The 19,560-nt window shown below is 35.3% G+C and overlaps 1 protein-coding gene across 2 annotated transcripts in view; it reads left to right on the top strand.

Moving 5' to 3' along the window:
* The window catches only part of BICC1 (BicC family RNA binding protein 1), a 115,560-nt gene that overhangs the window by 81,438 nt on the left and 14,562 nt on the right, over positions 1 to 19,560 (top strand). For both annotated transcript variants that reach the window (XM_075505273.1, XM_075505274.1), the window contains 11 exons: positions 4,398 to 4,477; positions 5,661 to 5,819; positions 6,770 to 6,823; positions 7,769 to 7,963; positions 8,944 to 9,195; positions 12,962 to 13,093; positions 14,250 to 14,436; positions 15,894 to 16,052; positions 16,444 to 16,640; positions 16,936 to 17,077; positions 18,193 to 18,349. In XM_075505273.1, coding sequence (XP_075361388.1) covers positions 4,398 to 4,477; positions 5,661 to 5,819; positions 6,770 to 6,823; positions 7,769 to 7,963; positions 8,944 to 9,195; positions 12,962 to 13,093; positions 14,250 to 14,436; positions 15,894 to 16,052; positions 16,444 to 16,640; positions 16,936 to 17,077; positions 18,193 to 18,349 — 1,714 coding nt within the window. The remainder of the gene's footprint in view (positions 1 to 4,397; positions 4,478 to 5,660; positions 5,820 to 6,769; positions 6,824 to 7,768; positions 7,964 to 8,943; positions 9,196 to 12,961; positions 13,094 to 14,249; positions 14,437 to 15,893; positions 16,053 to 16,443; positions 16,641 to 16,935; positions 17,078 to 18,192; positions 18,350 to 19,560) is intronic.

Here is a 19,560-nt window from a genome sequence, read left to right on the forward strand (position 1 = left end):
ATCTTTTCCGTTATTAGGGAAAAAGATACTGCCCATCAAAATCAATTAAAAGATAATTTACTATACACTGAGATTTTTTTATATTTTGCAAGACACTAATTATGTTGTTTCTTATGAGTCAAACTCTTCCAGTTTCTGATACTACCCTTGTATTTAGAGTGTTAGAGCCTTATATGCTTTTAGCACGCAGGCTTCTTCAGAAGCCATTGTTCTGTGTTTGCAAATAGTTTGTAAAGCTTTGGTGTCTCCTTTCTTTGTTCATGGTAGGCATCTGTTCTTTGCTGTAACTCTAGTTTTATTTAAAGTATACTTCCAGTTGTGTTCAAAAGCTTAAAAAAAAAAAAAAAAAAAAAAAAGGCAGGGTAATGGGATTTTTTTCCCAGTAAAAATAGGTACCAAAACCAGTGTTCCTCAGGGATAAAGAATGGCATAACATCTTGGTGATCTGGTCCAGTTGTCATCCGGACAAAAATGGCATTGTTCTGGCCCTAGTCTCACCAAGAGCCACTTCTGTGGGAATCAGTTGGCCTTGTTCAATGGGTGATCTCATTCCAGTTAAGACTGTGCAGGTGCTGTGGTCAATTGGGTCAGTCTAGATACTGACTGGAGGGTGATTTTATGTTTATCTGTACTGACAGTACTCTACATACATTACACTTGCTATACCTTTATGCCTGACAATCCTCTTTAGACTTTTAAGAGTGCCAATTAGCTTGTTTTGAACTTTCTTGAGAATGCATTGCTACAGTCACACCCTGTAGGTATTTCAAATATTAAATGTAGAACTTTATCCAACAAACATTTTTGTCTTAGTACTAAGACAAGGTAGTAATTTTTTTCTAAATTAAAAAAAGTAAAAGTAAATCCATGGAATAAATAGTTACACCTGAAAATTAGGTGGCGGGGAAAGGTTTTAGATTCAGCCTAGTCTAGTGTAAATACAATAGCCAACAGACATCGCTTGTCATACACAAGTACTGAACACCCTAAGTTTGTGTTGTCAAGAAGTAACAAATTGGCTGGAACCATTTTTAATGTATTTGACTCCTTATTGGTGGCAACAGCTTCAGAAAACATTTAGAAAGCTTAAGTCAACTGTTTTAATTACTCCCTTGTATTGATGCACAAAGACCTTACATAGTCATTTCATCCCTAGTGACTTGAAATCCTGAAAATAATTTTCAGATACTATCCAGTTTCAGTCTTTTCCACAAAATAGTTCAGATTAACCAGAAAGCTGAAACTGAAGGTAAATGCTGATTCCATTAGTGACAGATTTTCTCTGTCTAGCAGACAGTGGTTTGAGGTCAAATGCAGCCTGATCTGCACTGGGCTTCCAAGAAGTTTGGGAGAAGCTTGCCTTTTGATTATCTCCTGTGGTATAGTGTTTAAAAACAGAAAGTCCTTTGCTCTTGAAAATAAATAATTTAGCCAGGAAAAAAACCAGGCAGCTTCTCTAGCTCATTTTTCTTAACGATTGGTCAAATTAGAGTATTTGGGGTTGGGCTCAGAAAAAGAGTTGGTATAATGACAGGTGATTTGCTAGCATATATGGACCGTCACTAGAAGACACTATTGAACACTAAGGGTTCTTTAATCTCAGGGGTGGGGGGAGGAGGGGGAAGGTAGTACAAGAACCAGTGAGCCTAAGTGCAAACCATGGCAGAAATCAGGCACAAATGTGGGAGGCTGAAATTGATGAACCATTAGTGCAGACAGTTTTCCACTTGTCCACATTTTCCAGAGGAACTGTGATGCAAACAAGCTAATTGATTCCATAGACAGGTATATTTAAGAAATTTAAGGGTCTGTAATATGCAGGAAATCAGATTATATGATCGAATTGCCCCTCTGAATTTTTAAGCAATTCCTGAAGTGATCTGTTTGTTCATTGATTCAGTATTATTTGGGTACCTGTTGGTTTTCCTGTAGATCATGCATAATTTCAATGTACATTCAACTCCTGCAAAGCCAGTTCAAAGAATTCAAACTCTGTTAGTTGCAAGTAAATCTTCTCATGCAAAATTCTTATGTGGATGTCATATCTAAATTGTGTTTCCTTGAAGGAAAGAGTGAGTCTCAAAGGAAGAATTCTGTTAACTTAAAAACAAGTTGGTTCATATCCATTACCAACCACTGTGTCATTGAGAAGAAGTCAAGTAAGGAGAGGGTACTTAAGACCAATTTTGAAAGATTTTATAGCATATTTTAAAATTGTCACTGGCGTCAGTGGATTCTTTTTTGCTTTGTGGATTCTTCTTTGCTTTTGTTTTTAAGTGAGTAATTGAGCTTTTTTCCCTCTAAAAAGAATAAAGAAAGGTTAAATGTAGAAAAATGGGATTTTTTGCTGAAGCTGTCAGTATCGGCAAAAAAGAGGAGTCCAACTGAGGTGAGAAATGGAAAAAATAGGTATTCTAAAATGTATTTTCACCCATGGGTAAATAAATAGTATTATGGAGTGGCAGTAATCTTCTTTTGGTACTAGTAGGATGCCAGGCTTATTTCAGATATTTTTCATACTTGTGACCAAATGTGTGTTAAAATATAATGTTTACAAATATGTGAAAATCATCCCCAAAGTGGTGGTGGTTTGGTTTTGCGTTTTTCCTGGTTGCCTCTGAAGAGCACTTGGAGCATACATCGTGTGCTAGAATCTGCTTCTGGGAATTTCTGCCTGTGACATCCACTTCAAATATCATTCACAGCTTAAACACATTAGAACCACATGGCTTACTGTCAACTTAAGAAAGAAAAGAAAAATTGCCCTTAAGACTATTTTGGTTTGGTTTTTTTTTTCTTACTTTGCTCCATTATGAAAAGGCTGAAGCAGCAGATTTTTGGAGCTTCTGTAGATTCTATGCGCATACCATGTTTTTGCGACTACAGTTTTTCCATTTTTAAAAATGAAATATATCCGTTTCTCAGAACTCAAAATGCTGCATTTTTCTTGACTTTCATGAAACTTGGCAGTGAATCCTGTGTTCCTTCAGCGTTTCTGCAGCCCCAGCTGAGTGTGCTCAGAACTTCCCAGTGAAAAAGTTTTTATTGTTGGAACGAAAAGAGTATCTAGGCATGGCTTAAACAGTTTCAATTTTCAATTGCATACAACAGATTTACAGTCTGAAGTTGTATTATTTGGCATTTCTTTAGTAGTGAAGTGATTTTAATCATTGAGGTGATGGGAGAGGCAGATACATTATATTACAGCTATGTATTCTCCTGCCATTGAGAATATATTTACTTTTATGTACCCTAAGATGAATGTATCTGTCTAGCATAATGAATTAGATGAATTCATTAGCCAGAAGAGGGGTTAGAATTTTTTTTTTGAGAACAGTTCATGCCATCACAGGAGAAAAAGCACTGTTACACTGCAAAAGGGCAGAGGACTCAAGAACTGGGGAAAGAGAAATAGGCATCACCTGCAAAATCTAACACTTAGAAATTTGGGTGGTAGTTGTGGAATTTTTTTTGTTTCTTTTAATTGAACCTGTATTTAATGTTTTGACAGTAATTTTGCATTGTGGCACTTTATGCTTCTGGACACCAGATGGTGCTGCTAAACTATCTAATGTGTAATTTTCACACTTTTTAGTAATTGATACTTGATTTATTTCCAAGGTCGGTTCTGTATTTTCCAACCAGGTGTATATCCAGGATGCAGAACTGTACCTGATAGCTCAGCACAACACCTTCTGCTGTTTAAGGACAGTGGTCTGAAAATTATAATGTAAACTGAAGTGTGTTGTAGAATCAATGTTTTAGATCTCACTGGGCAAAACCTGCCATCAGCTGGTGTTCCTCCTGGGTGTGTAGCTTAGTAGCAAGTCTTAATTTATATACTTGGCCCTTCAAAGATTTGATTTATTATTTAAGTGTCATTTAAATTTTGATAACTTCAATCGGAAAACTTCTGGTGGAGGTGCCTTTATTGCCAGGTTAAAACTGCACAGGGTAGTTCTAGAGACTAATTAAATATAACAAAGTGATGATGAGGGTGGGTTTGAGTTTGGGGGTTTTTAGGTATTGTCTGTGTTAAGCTTGAGTAAGGCTGTCAAACTTTTAGTTGCCCTCTGTTAATATTTGTTTGAGAAGACATGATGGCTTAGCTATGTAATTGCATTGTAGACAATGTTTTTAATACTGTGATATATATTTGGCAGTTGATTTCTATTTATTTTAAGTTGGTTATCATGTTTATTAAACTCATCTGGTAAGCTTAACCGTGGGGCTGAAGGGATGGAAGGATACATTTGTTTTTTAGCTGAATTCCAAAGGTTGGTGGTACAGTTTATTGCTGAACTATAAATAATGGCTTGAAATCTGTTTAAGCAATAAGGAAATTTTTGATAGATATTTTACTGTATTTTTCTTACAAGTCCTTATTTCTTTTATAGATCCCCATATTAAAGTCTCTGGAAAAAAGGAAAATGTTAAAGAAGCAAAAGAGAAAATCATGTCTGTCTTGGACACAAAAGTAAGAAAATTTATTTAGAATGACACCTTAACCCCTAATTTTGTGGCGACATTGAACTCTTTACCTTCTATTTAGATTAGTCCACTTATTTATGGACACTCCAAAGCAAAGCCTCCAGTATATTCCTTCTGGATGTTGATATTTGGTGCATACGCACATACTTAAACATGCAACAAGAAAATACTTGCTTAAGGCACTTTTTCTAGATGTGAACTATATAGAAATAATATTTCCAGCCATATGGCTAGAAGCATACATAGTTTGTTCATTGGATTGGGTTTTTTACTTTAAAATATGAAATACAGCTTCACTGCAAACAGTAGATTATACGGCCACTTCAGTGAACCTAAAATTTTGGTTTTGTTTGAAATTAAATTTTAGGAGCATTTATGCAGTTCTATTTTTAACTGTTACTGCATTCTTATACTCTGAAACATTAGGATCAGAATTTCCAAAACATCTAGATTTTGGCCAGGGGTCTCAAAGGTTCATCAGATCTTCTTTTCATCCAATAGCAAGTCTGTTGGGGCAATGTATAGGGCTTCTGCATAGTTGTACGCCAACTTTTTGATTCTCTAAACAGATTGCCAAAAGGAACACTCCAGTGATAAGTGCAATTTTTTTAACTACTACTAACAACATTATTATGGACTGTTAACAATGTAGCTTTTAAGAACAGCTGTAGGAAGTGTTTGTGTATTTTAAAAATTGATGTACCGGGAAAATTTGGTATGTTTGTTAAAGGAGGAAAAAGTCTTGTTATTTTAGGTCCCATGGCTTTGTGATTTGCCCAAGTCTTAATCGTATGATCCTTTCAGATCAGACAGGGGTGGGAGACTGCAATTGAAAGAACACAGAATTAAAATAAATTAGAATGGATTGCAAAAGGCCATTTAAGTCACAGTTGATAAAATCTAGGACATGTTTTAAAAGCCTCAGACAGTTTTTTGAAGATGTATCTTTGGGGTATTTATTTCCATGTTATTTCCTCATTGGAAAGAAAATGTGAATGGTTTAGCTTCTGACTATGATCCATATTAAAAACATCTTACTTGAACAGACGTTAAGCCTCTGCAAAAATACTTTGGAAATACAATTTTGAATGTCATTCTTGAGGTTACGTTACTCTGAAATACTCAGGTTCTGCTGTGAACAAATCTAATCATGGGTACTTGATTTCCAGAGCAATCGGGTAACCTTGAAGATGGATGTTTCACATACAGAACATTCTCATGTAATAGGTAAAGGTGGCAATAATATTAAAAAGGTGATGGAAGAAACAGGATGCCATATCCATTTTCCAGACTCAAATAGGAATAATCAAGCAGAGAAAAGCAACCAAGTAAGTATTGTTTAATATTTTAACTCATTTATACTGTAATTCCTGATAGTATAAAACATCTCTAAACTTCTTTCGTCAGTTTGGGGTTTTTGGGGATGGGTGAGTTCATGTTCAGGGAAATGGATTTTTGGTATTTACACTCTGTGGAAAGCATGGAACTTCCTAAGTGAGCAAATCTTTAAAAACAGATGGAAACAATTTGTGATGGCTCATGAATAATTTTAATTTTTTTAAACTAAAATTATCTTGAGCATACAGAAGTCAACAACTTAGTGTGAATGATAGAGAAGCAGTATGAAAAGCACCGCTTTTGTAAATTTTTCCTGTTCGACACCTGACTTAGCATATTGATTAATTTCTTACTGCTTTAGGCTTATGGTGTAACCTGGTTGAGTACTAAACTTGGTGGATATCTAGCAAAAATGAATGTCCTATTGTAAGAGTTCAACTTTGTTAGAATAAGTCATTGAACCTGAATTGTACATCTTTTTTAATGCTAATATTACTGGAATGTTTACTTTCAAGTCTTTCATAACTGTACTTAGAATTCCCTTTTGTGCATCCTAGTGGCTGCTGAGCAAAATACAGTAATTTCAAAAACATTCCAGAAAACCTACTGAACCTACTGTTGTTGAACATTAGCATTGAGCACATGTATACAGTAGTAATTCCATTATTTGATCCAAACAGCTGTATTGTTTCATGTATCAATTTTTTTCTCGTTGTTTAAGCTTATGTAACCTAAGATGCTATAATAGTCATAGATTATTTTTTTTAAACTGGTTTTAGTTTTCAGCTACTGTTTAGAGAACACTTAAGACACCAGGTGTGAAATGTGTTATTTTTTTAAATTTTATTTTTTTAGAGAGAGAACATAGGTATCTGAATCACTTTTCGAATGCCTCATTTGAAAATGTCATGCTATGTTTTCTGTATTCTTACTCTTCCAGGTGTCTATTGCAGGACAGCCAGCTGGAGTGGAGTCTGCAAGAGTTAGAATTCGGGTAATAGTCTATTTCATTATAGTGTTCCCTTGAAAACACCTGAAAGGAAAAAAAAAAAAAATAGTTTTGAGAACCCTAGGGTTGTTTGGCTGTCTTATGACAGCAGAAATATAGGAACAATGTGAGTATCCACATGAGTAAAATGCAAAGGGTATTATAAAAACAGTGATTCACATTCTGGCCAAATTTTTAACTAGCCCAAGGTGGATCTTGAACATGAAGTCTACAGTATAAGCAAGATGTAAAGTATCCCATACTGTGTCTAAAATTGCATCTTAACTTACCCTCCACAGATGGCCTGTAGAAGCTCAGGCATCCTGTGTGAATCTATGACTTAGGAAAGGCAATCGCTGCCTTTTTAATTTTAACCATTTTCATGTATAATTTGTGTAAATCCAAAAATTTCATGGAATTCAGTTCCATTCTCCACTTGTAGTACTTTTCTGTCTTTACCTTCTGTTTTTAATTTGTATGTGTATTTTGGCATGGATAACAATAAATCTAATAAATTATGAAGACTTTTTCGCAATTGTTGTAGTCAGGTATGTCGCTTGCACAACCTGGATTTTGGCAGTCATGAAAGCAGCTGATGTTTACATAGCTTTAGCTGACTTCAGAGCTCCAATTAATCCATGACAGGAAAGAGATTTCTCTAGGAAGTTTTACAAATATTGACCTGTTTGTAGGTCAGCATGGATAAGGATGGGAAATTACCTGAAGAAACAAACAAAAAGCCCATGCAAAACAAACTCTCATGGCCCTAGAAAAATCGGTGCCTTTTTCCAACTCAAGATATGATAATATTTTTATCGGTGAACCCTGGGTAGATGATGTATTATGTTGATTTAATCATCACTGACCAACATATTGTGATTCAGTAATAAAATTGTTGTAGTTTTAGTGAGTATTTCAGTTTTCAATATTTGCTCTTCAATGTTGTTGTAGGAGCTGCTTCCATTGGTACTCATGTTTGAATTGCCTATTGCTGGAATTCTCCAACCAATCCCAGATCCTAATTCTCCCACAATTCAGCATATATCTCAGACGTATAATATTTCAGTTTCCTTTAAACAACGCTCTCGAATGTATGGTGCTACAGTCATTGTCAGAGGGTCACAAAATAACACTAGTGCTGTGAAGGTAATGTGTCATCTTAAGTAGGTTTCTGCATGTCATAAATATAATCATAATTTAGATACTTAAGAACTATATTAATGTTATCCTGCCTCATCAGTAGCTGTTGTTATTGTATAATCACTTCTGAAGCCTAAGGGTTCGGGTTTTTTTTTTTTTTTTTTAAAAACTTAACTGGTATAGGTGAGGTGTAAAAATGCATAGAAAATAGTTTTAAGTTTAGGGTTTAGCATTGTTTCTGCTAAACTTTTAATCTGTCTTTCATCTCTTGCACACCTGTTCAGGTTTCCAGCAATTCTGGAATATGTGTTAATCTTACCCATCTCTTAATTAAAACAAACAAAACCCCACAAAACAAAAAAAAAAACCACACAAAACAAAAAAAAACCCCCATGAATTCTTCATGCTTTGATCTTCTCAATGTGCACTCAAATATATAATCTTGAAAGTTGCCCTAACAGTCAGTAAATCTGGTCTTACAAAACCAGAATTGGGAGATGTGAATTTAACAGTCAGGTAAAGGAACTACCATGAGCCTATTTAATCTCAATAAAATAAAGTTTCCATGTTAACAACTGGCAGTGAGACAGATTAATATGGTCTCAGATTGGTGTATCTCAAGCCAGTAAGAACATCTTAGGCCAAAATTGAAAGACAAATTTTGCAAGTATACCTACCCAAATAAACCTCGTATCGACTTTCTTATTGCTATATGTGGGCACAGAAGGTCTATTGGGACCAAAGCATTTGATGTTGTCTTACTGCCTTTTACAATGGCCATTAAATGCTGCATTTGGTCATAAAAAGGGAATGGTAGGTAGAGTTTAGTCCATCTGTTACCTTTAACAAATCAACTGGGTTTTTAAACAAAACAGAATTTTCTTTATCTTGAATGTGGAATGCATGACAAGTAAGGAAACAGTCTGAAATGTCGTTTTGTATGCCTGTGAGCAATGTTTCACAGGTTTCTTACGTTTCCCCCACAGGAAGGAACAGCCATGCTTTTAGAACACCTAGCTGGGAGCCTGGCCTCTGCAATCCCTGTGAGCACACAACTAGACATTGCAGCGCAGCATCATCTCTTTATGATGGGTCGAAATGGCAGTAACATCAAACATATCATGCAGAGAACTGGTGCTCAGATCCACTTCCCTGACCCTAGTAACCCACAGAAGAAATCCACTGTCTACCTCCAGGGCACAATTGAGTCTGTCTGTCTTGCCAGGCAATATCTCATGGTAAATGCTTTCACTGAAACTTGCTTGAAAAAAAGGCCAGACTATGGAAAATATGCTCATTGTGCATGTATTTATTGGTCAAATGTAAATTAGCCTTAGAGAGGAAGGATTACTACTCACATTGCAAAAAGCTGATTCAGGTGAATGCTCTATTTTTGTCAGTGTTTTGTAAGTGTTTGTAGTTAGATGTTTGTAATCTGTTATCATGATTTGAAAAATGTCCTTGGCAGTATAAATGCAACATAAGCAATTTTAAATTTATGATAACAATATGCTTCTGAGTAGAAGGCAGACTTTTTGCAGGGTTTTGTTGTTGTTGGGTGGTGAGTTGTTTTGTTTTGCCAACCTGCCTTTTCCATGTTTGTCAGGTAAGTAGGTTTCTTTTGGGAGGAAGTGGCAGGAATTTCTTAGTTCCTGTGTAGGTGAGTTTTCAAGGAAACTGGGGAACCATAGGAAGTACTTACTCATTCTGCAGTCTTATGTTCTTTCTAGTATCATAGCCTCTGTATTTAAGGCCTTTTATAAAAATAGCTCTGGTGATTAATAATATTCTTATTTGTACAGGTTTTTGTTATATTGGTCTTTAAGCTTCACAGGAGCCTTTAGGGTTTGTTGTAGTACTAATGTTTGTACACAGATTTTTTTATATATATATATAGATATATATATATGGATATTTAGAAACAGCACATGGGAGGATTGGATTAAAATCCAATTCAAAGCTGGTATCAGGATAAACCATGATACCATTAAATTCTAGAAGTCCACATCTCTCTCACATTGCACTGTGCCTTGCTGTATAGTAGAAAACAAAAACATGGTGCCTTTCTGTTTATACAGTTATATTCATGGTTATTATATTCTAGGATATTATTGTCTGTAAGTACTAAGAGAAAGTCTTATCCTATGTATTTCCTTGGTAAGGTTTTAGTAGTACTTTTTTGGAGGTTCATGAAGTAGAAGGAAATGCAAACAAGCTATCATACGAACATCAAAGTACACCTTTACTCTTGAAACTTAAAATTAAGCGAGGGCCATTTTTTTAAAAATATTGATGTTTGATTTAATAATTCCAAACACATCAGTACACCTTAGTATCCCAAATCACATCCACTATATCACCTTTTAAGAACTGTACTGGCCAGGAGACTTGGTCTGTTTCAACTCACATGATTATACGTCCCAAAACTTGTTTCCAGTTTTGTAGATAAAACAAGTTTTAAAAGCAAATTTTGCAAAGAAGGAATATATCTTTTTAAACAATAAAATTTGAAAAGCTGAGGGAAGAAGTAACTAACCAGATAAAAATTTACGTCCAATTCCTAACTTAGTAAAAACTGTATTTTTCAGCTTTAGATAAAAACACTTAAATATGCCAGCCATGCTAATACCTACATACGACAGAGAGCTGCAGTCATTCTCGGCTTCTTTTGAAGTAAATTTCACTTCACTTGTTTTCTTCTTGGGCATTGTTCAGTGGGGTGAGATTTCTGTGGAGTGATTTCCTGCAAGGTGCACCTGCATGCTGGCCTTCTCACCATGGTCTCTGTTGTTAATGCCTCCTGCCGGTTCATCTGATTCAGTCAGAATAATAGCTGATGCTGTTTCACAGCTAGGCAGCACAAGTGTCCTATGGAATTGGAGAGGTGATTTAAAAAAAGTGATTTGATCTCTGCAGAGCTCCTAGAAATAACTATCTAGAAGCATCTGAACATCAATACCAAGAAAAGAAATACCATAATGCTTTTCTGAACTACTAAACTGTTGTGATCTGTAATTCTCATAAGAGACTAAATTTGAGGCAAAGTTTACAATATCAATAGAAAATGCAGTGCAGTGCATGGATACCTTACAGTGGGACATATGTAATGTATTGATGTTATCTTTAAAAATTGCTTAGCAGTATGTCTAAATGGAAACTTTAATATCAACTAGTAACTAATTTCATTGAGAAGGCTATGAATTCTGTGGTGTATAAATTGTGCATATCCCTTATCTCTGACAAGCATTGCAAGTCTGTTTCTAATAATCAGCATATTGCTTGCAGGAATATATATAACGTGGTGGTTAAGACTACTCATAGTAGTGATGAGGGCAAATTGTAAAAAGAAGAAAGGATACCTTGTGATTTAAAATTAAATACTTATCTAAGCGAGAGAGGTTTGGAGTCTTGTTTAAAGTGTTGTTGTTCTACGTCTTCCCCTCATTCCAAACCCTTTGGTTTCATCTGTATTTTGATCATCACTAAAAAATACTGATACTTACTATATGCAAAACTAACAAAAAGTAATGAGGACTGTACTATATTTAATTACAGAAGACATCTTGACAACTTCAGTTTTGTTAACACACTTCCTGTCAAAGAACGTTATTTGGTCTTGTTCCTCTCTTATCTTCATGTTAGGTGCTCTAAGCATACAATAACAAAACAGAGTGTAAAAAATGAGCCTTTTAATATGCTCATAAAACCTGACATTTCAACTTTGAAGCTTCTGTTTTTCCTGTTAACCTTTAGTTGCACTTTCATTCAGCAGGCTTTTGGTGAGACCTTCTGGTATTACTTTCTGTAACTTTTTTACAAAAACATTTGGAACATCCAAGTATGAAATGCTCTCAGCAGTTCTGTTACTGTAAAATCCTAGATTATTGATTTCAGTGGTTTTAGATAGACTTTATTCATAATTGTTCTTTTCAGACAAGTTCACTTTGTGGAGTTAAGCTGTGTTTGTCAGTCTTCCTGAAGTCAAAATAGTTAAGATGCCTTGCTTTAATTTTCCTTAAGTTAAAATTACTTTAAGTCTGGGAAGTACTGTGTAGCTATAGGTGGTACTGTTGAGAAGTGCTATTTAAATATCAAATGATACTGAACTAGTGATCTGAAGAATAAATATACCAATTTGCTGCTTTTCATTCTGAAGCAAAAGCAGGAAACTGATTAAATAAGACCACTTTCTTGGATGTATTTTACTGTGGCTTTTTTCCTGATATGTGTGATACCATGTTTACTTTATTGTGAATCTAAAATCACAAAAAGTAGGATTTGTTTTCCACTGACTTTGTACCCTCTATTTTTGTTATTTTATGAGAAGTAGCAGTCTAATAATTTCTAGATATCCTGTGACTGAGTTTTTTGTTATTTTGGGGGTTTGGGCTTTTGTTAGGGGTGCGCTTTTTTTTTTTTTTTTTACACTTAAAGTTTTAGTATTTCAGGTGTTTCAGAGATGTCATCCGTATCACTGGAAAATACTTATCTAGCTGATCTAGGACAAGGGAAGAGAAAGGTAAAAGTTAAGACTTAGGCAACGGTGACTTACAGAGAATTTTTTTCAGAATTGTGTTTCCTTATCTAAAACATAGTTTAGCGTGTGCCATACGAGAGTCCTGCTATCAATTCCGGACAATATTTTGTTCCAATTTAATAGGTAATAGTGGTTTCTGAATTTGAATCCTCTGGACACCTCTAAGTCTGTATAAATAGCTAATGCAGGATGCGTATGTGCTGATTGGAATGTCAAATATTCAACAATCATTTCACCCTTATACCACCAAACTGTTTGTTCAGAATCCCGGGGTAGGAAGATACACCTGTGTTCTTGTATACAAGGAAATGGCTTTACTTAAAATTTTATCCTTGCTATTTTTTCTGAATTTACTGTATCATGATGTACATGTATTGCAATCTCTATATTTCAGTTTATTGCTAACATTTTCATGGGAAAAGGGTAGGTTATAAGTTTTATGATATTTTGCATCTTTGTCTTTTCAGGGTTGCCTTCCTCTTGTGCTCATGTTTGATATGAAGGAAGAAATTGAAGTAGAACCACAGTTTATAACACAGCTAATGGAGCAGTTAGATGTCTTCATAAGCATTAAGCCGAAGCCAAAGCAACCAAGCAAGGTTGGTGAAGAGCTAATACATTCTTTTTAGGCTTTCATGACAACTTTTCAGAGCTGATGAGTTGACATGTCTGCTCCTCCTCCCTAACTTAATGGATCATAAACTTGTAAAAGGCATATATATTTTCTGCTTGAAATACCAATTTAAACATTACAACAGCTCTCCTTTACGGTAGTTTGACTTTTTCATTAAATATTGGACAATACAGAGATTAGCTTTTGTATGGAAGATACTGATAAAAGAAATAAACTATGAGGAGATAAATTGTATCTGACTAGAACTACTCTTGATTTGTTTCCAAAGAAATTCTTCTTAAATTCCAGTGCCCCCACATAACTGCAGTGTTCCTTAGAATTAAACAAAACAAACAAACAAACCCCCCAAAACCCAAATAATATGGCTATGAGAAAAGTCTGACTGTGTTCTACACAAGATGTTGAAAAGAGCCACAAAAAACAGAATTACAAAATACCTCTAATGGGAGATGTTAATTGTAAAATACTCGGGCGAGTATGGATAGGAGACTCTCACAGTTATCTGCATTGTTGTATAGAATGCCGTAACAGACAAAAAATTCAAAATATTAAATGACCGTTCCATTGTGTCAATAAGTAAACTTCTCTGTGTAGGGATATATAAAATCAATACAAAGAAACATCATGTAGAGAATGTACAAGAAACAAATAATGTTTTTTGTAATGTAATATTCCAGGCATTTGTTAGTTTATTCTCAGACAGCTATGAATTTAATAGCTGAAGTTAATATGAACAACTTCTTTGTCCACTTCGAGTTATAGACCTCTGATAAAAGAGAAGATAAGATTTTAATTATTGGTTCACTTCTCTAGATCTTGGGGCACTTAAGATTTGATGTACCAAATAGCACCAACATACAATAATAATTGTTTTTCTTAGACAGAAAGGACTTTCATCATCCTTGTTGTCAAGTGCATACAAAATCCCTAAGCTTACCGTCAAGGCCCCTGAATTTGAGTAGCTGCTAATGGACATTATCTTGTGCTGTCTCACACTGCTATGTTACTGATAGCCATGAGGGAGTATTAAGAAGAGTTGTGTGTTTTGCAGATCCGTGTTATATAGTTGTGTTACTCATTGGTTTTCCTTTTTTGTTGTTTTTTGTTTTCTTTCCCTACAGTCTGTGATTGTAAAAAGTGTTGAACGAAATGCCTTAAATATGTATGAGGCACGGAAATGTCTCTTGGGACTTGAAAGTAGTGGAGTTACCATAGCATCAAATCCTTCTACTGTCTCGTGCCCTGTTGGTCTGTCTTGTCCTGGTTTGGATATCTTGTCCTCGGCAGGACTAGGACTCACGGGGCTTGGTATGCATTCCATTCTACATATATATATATTATTTTTTTTAATGCATGTATATTTGTTTGAGACTTAATTCACTTGTACTAGAAAAAAGGACCAGATGTGTGTTTTGCATAAGGAATTAATGTTAAAGCATTAGAGAATTCCAAAAGCATCTGGCCTTTCAAGGGCTTGTTGTAAAACTTCCTCCAAGGCTTTCATAATCAGCTGTGTGACTCATCTCTGTAGAAAATCCTCCGGAAGCTTGCAAACCACTCAGCTGGAAGTGAAAGGGAGGGAAATACAGGTGAAGTAGGACATTGCTTTTACAACTTGCAGAAGAATCTCTTTCAAATGAAATTTCTTCTTTGGTAATATTGTGATGTCTCAGGCTGTTCTGAATTTGGGTAGGTACTGAAGCCTGCCAACAGTACCATGAAAGTTAACATAGCTAATGCCACATTTCAGTTCTGGCTGTATCTCACTGTAATTAAGGGATGCATGTGCTGCTAGTTTAGACCTTACTTACCAGTATGAAATTTAGGACAGAAATGTGTAAGCTTTCTATCTTAATGTAATTTTATAGAAGTGCATAGTCCAGACTGGAATTACCATTTTATTTTCAAGCTCTGCAAATACCCTATTATCAAAAATGTACAGAAAACCAAGCAGTCTCAGAAGAATTTAGTGACAAATCTTGACACTGGTTCTTGAAACTCAAAGTTCTCAGGTAACCACCATGCTTCCTTGTGACCTGCCATCCAGGAGTGCTGCATAGTTCCATGTCACATGCTTTCTTGGGGGTCACAAAGGGGCAAGTGTTTGTGCCATTTGACTGCGGGTTTTAATGCTGTTTTTGTTACCATTGTCAGGCCTGCACTTTGGGGTTGTGTTTTTATCTCTTTAGAGTGTAGTGCTGAACTGTCTTGTGAACGCTCTTACATGAAGAGCTGGTTTGAGGGAATGCTTTGGGAATAAGAAATGCATTTGGGGGACGATTTGCAGTCAGTATTGAAGATGCAAAAAGGAATTGAGTAGTTCTTAGTGTGGAAGTAGTGGTTCGTTCATATGAGCTTCTGAGGCAAAGGTTATTGAAATGGAAGTAAGGTTGTGAAGTGCAGTTGCTTTCTTGTTCTCTAAGTGATGCTTCTTTGAAACAAACTGACAGAAGCAATGAAGGGGATACAAAGGGATGGTGGGGCCAAGAAGCAGCCAGTGCAGACTCTTTATTCTGACAATAGAGTCCAGTAGAAGGACATAGGAGATGCTACAATTCTTCTTGGATATATTATTCCCAGTTTAAGATTGCTTATTCTTAATGTGTTCTCTGCACGAAATTAACAGCAGGTTTAATGTTAAAATTTGTTTGTAAAATACATGCTGGTACAATTTAGTAATTTTTTGTTTGTTTTTAATTGGTACTTTTGTAAAAATGTTCTTCTGTAAGTCTTAACTAAATATTCACTTGTATAATTTTTTGCAGGCCTTTTAGGTCCAACAGCCCTGTCAGTCAACACCTCAACTGCTCCAAACTCTCTGTTGAATGCCCTTAATAGCTCTGTGAGTCCCTTACAGAGTCCAAGTTCAGGCACACCTAGTCCCACGTTATGGGCAACATCTCTTGCTAACACGAATGCCACAGGTTAGTAGAAGTTAAATGTAAATTAAATGAATTCTGCAACAGTAAGTTGTTAGAATGACAATTGAAAAGTCCAGAATCATTCATTCTTTAGAGCCTTAATAAATCTTAAGTTTACCTTAACACAGATTAATAAATATTCAAATTTAAAGTTACAATTTAATATGAACTTATGACATGCTGTCACATGCAATATTTTGATCTGTTTCATATAGGAAACCATATTAACCTACAAAGTGATGGTTAGATAAAGCATTATGTTTTTGGCATGCAATTCTAATGGAAACTTGTTTAGTGATGTATCAAAGCCACGTGGAGATTTATATAAAGTACTATAGTACTTGAGAAAGTTAAATGAGAAACTTAATCAGAACATGACCGAATTTTGTTACAGGTTTTTCTGCTATTCCACACCTAATGATACCATCTACTGCCCAAGCAACTTTAACTAGTATTTTGTTGTCTGGAGTACCTAGTTATAGTCAGAACACTCCATCTCCACCACCAGGCTTGACTCCTGTTGAAGTCCACGTCAATGGCATGCAATCAGAGAGTAAAAAAGGCTCGCCTTCTTTAAATGGTCATGTAAAGGTAAGTGATGTTATCTCTGGAGAACCAGATCTGTTTCTAATCAACCTCTACTAAGAAGAGCTGAAAGAGAAAACTACCTACATTAGTAGATTCTTAAAGCTATTAAGTTTAGAAATAGAACAGTGGTGTTTTCAAAATATGACTTAAAGATTGAAAAATGGAACGTTCAAGCATATTGTTCTCCTATATCAGGAATTAATTCCTTGTTCTCCTGCACAGATAGAAAAGGGAAATTCTTTCAATATATCCTTAAGCATAACTATCAATTCAGTGGTTTTTTTGACAATCATTTCAGACCTCAAATATCAAGTATGCTGCACTGTCTGCCACATCGCTAGGAGAAAATGTGTTGAGCACAAACCACAGTGATCCAGTAAGACAAACAAGTGCTCATGGTGCCTCAGAACAAGTAGCTGCTAAGTCAAATAGTGCAGAAGGTAAAATTTTGATATTTTATTTTTTTGTCTGGTAGTGTTTATGCAGTCCATGTACAGTTCATGAAACAAAAATGTAAATATATATTTCCTGTGCATTGGTTTTGTAGCCATGTTGAATGAAAATATTGCTGGATTTCCCAGATTTGTTGTTAAAGAAAGTAAATAGAAGTTGTAGTATCTGAGCTGTACTGCTAATAGAAACACCTTAAGTCAACATAAATGCGCTTGTAACATTTTATTTATTCTCAAAGAACAGAGGGAAATAACCTATGAAAATTTTAGTATGTTTTACAGCAGCTTAAATTCATTGCTTAAAACAATCTCTGCTGGTTGAAACGATGTTGTATTTTTGCTTTTTAATGAAAGGAAAGAATTAATGCCTTTGAGAAGGTTATTGCAGAAAATTATGTGTAGATCAAACCTAGATGACACTGGCAAACAGAATTTATTTGCATGTTTTATAACAACATTTCAGTTACACTGCCTTTTAGGAGCTAAAGGAACTAATGAACTGTTCCCGTCATTCTTGGAGGGAGGGAAAGCCAGTTCCACTTCAGACTTGAGCAAATAGGTGTAAAGGCATTGCTTCCCTTGCAAATACTGATCACCAAGGAGATGCTCTTTTATTGAGGGTTTGGTCATTTGAAATGCTGATTTGAATAAAAGGTACATTGCCCAATTAAGGTGATAAATATTGGTAAAAACATATTCTAAAGATATTTGAACATTAAGTGGGAAGCTTTTAGTCCAGCAAAAATTAGCTGAGCACCTGGCAAGGTTTATTAAAACTCGATATAAAATCAAATTTGTTTGAAATACTTAGTCACTTCTGATTGTCAATCTACAGATTTAATATTAACTAATATTACTTAAAATAATTTTTAAAAAAAAAATACTTAATGTGTCTACTATATTTGTGAATGCTAACACCTTTTTTGTGCATTTGAACTTACATTTCTGACTTCCTAAACCTTGACCAAGTTGGTATCCCTGAAGACTAGAATGATTCTGTAAGGAAGAGCAGCAGGTTTTGTTCTATACTTGTCATTCTTTCAGTAAGATCACTAGAACGTAAGAGGGTTTTTGTTTAACTATTCTCTTTATTGGTCTTGTAGGTTGCAATGATGCTTTTGTAGAAGTGGGCATGCCAAGAAGTCCATCCCATTCAGCAAATACCAGTGATCTGAAGCAGATGATGAGCTCTTCCAAACAGGCCTGTTCTAAGAGACAAACAGTTGAATTACTGCAAGGCACCAAAAACTCTCATTTACAGTAAGTGAAATGTGCAAATACAGATTAATGGAACTTTCGCCATGCAAAAATACTTAAACGTGTTTTTGTAGGTAGAACACGTGGTTCAGTCATAAGATACTCAGAGAGCTGATTTAAATTGGGCTTGATTTCTAATCACGTTGGGCATTAATATACCCCCCAGTTTGTCTGATAATTGCAAACTTTGAATGCTTTTTGCACATCCTAAGTATTTTTCTTTGGTTTGAAAAAAATAAATGCCTTTCCTCTCCCACAAAAGAGTGGGGATTTTTTCAGAGTAACTTTCATTACCTATTTCTAAAGGATACATTTTTGCACTTTCCTTTCTTTTTTTTTTTTTTATTGATTGCTTTGAGAACAATTCCTAACTGACAGCCTTTTTCCTTTTGCGTGTACTTGAGGCTGTTTTCTTCTTAGAAAAACGATATAGGGCATAACAGCATGTTCTCAAACACTTGTCTCGATGATTTTTTTTTTTTGTTTGGTTGGTTTTTTAATGAGCCAGCAGTGGGAAAGGCTCTTTTGAGTCATAATATGTCTTGGCAACACAGGTTTTGTGCTTAACGCAATGTTTTGTCTGATCTACTTTAAGTAATGTTTTCACTATTCCTTTTGGGAACTGTTTATCATCACTCTTTTGAGATGCATATTTTCTCTTACCTGATTTATTTACACTGTTAAAGCTATAATAGGTATTTCATTAATTCTGCTCTCATAGTTTAGAAATCCAAGGATTCCTGCTACCCAGGCTCAGTTGTTTCTATGTCACTGCGTTGTTCGTATGTCTTGTTCTTTTTGTTGAGGATATAGTGCTCACAGTTTCCTTAAGGCTTTTTTCTGGGGTAGTCTACAGCATCTAAAACATGGTCTCTTGTAGAGTAGTCTTCTAGATTCTCTTCTAGAGTAGTCTTCATACTCTTCTAGAGTAGGCATAAAATGTGGCTGATTTTTAGAAAGAAAAGAGGCACTTTGAGAGTACCTTAAGAGGCACTTTGGCATGTAGGACTGTAATTACTGAAGCTTTAAAAGCAAGTAGGACCCATGTTAACTTTCTTAGGCCCCATTATGCATCTGTCTTTATCCTACTACTATCAACCTGTTAGAACTGCTGAGCTGCTGGCCTGAGCAAGGTGAAACGGTATGAAGTCGCACTGTATAGGGATCGCATGTGATAATTCCAGACACCAGACTGCTCAAATATGAATCTATAA

The sequence above is a fragment of the Mycteria americana genome, chromosome 6 (genome assembly GCF_035582795.1).
Source record: "Mycteria americana isolate JAX WOST 10 ecotype Jacksonville Zoo and Gardens chromosome 6, USCA_MyAme_1.0, whole genome shotgun sequence".
Lineage (NCBI taxonomy): Eukaryota > Metazoa > Chordata > Aves > Ciconiiformes > Ciconiidae > Mycteria > Mycteria americana.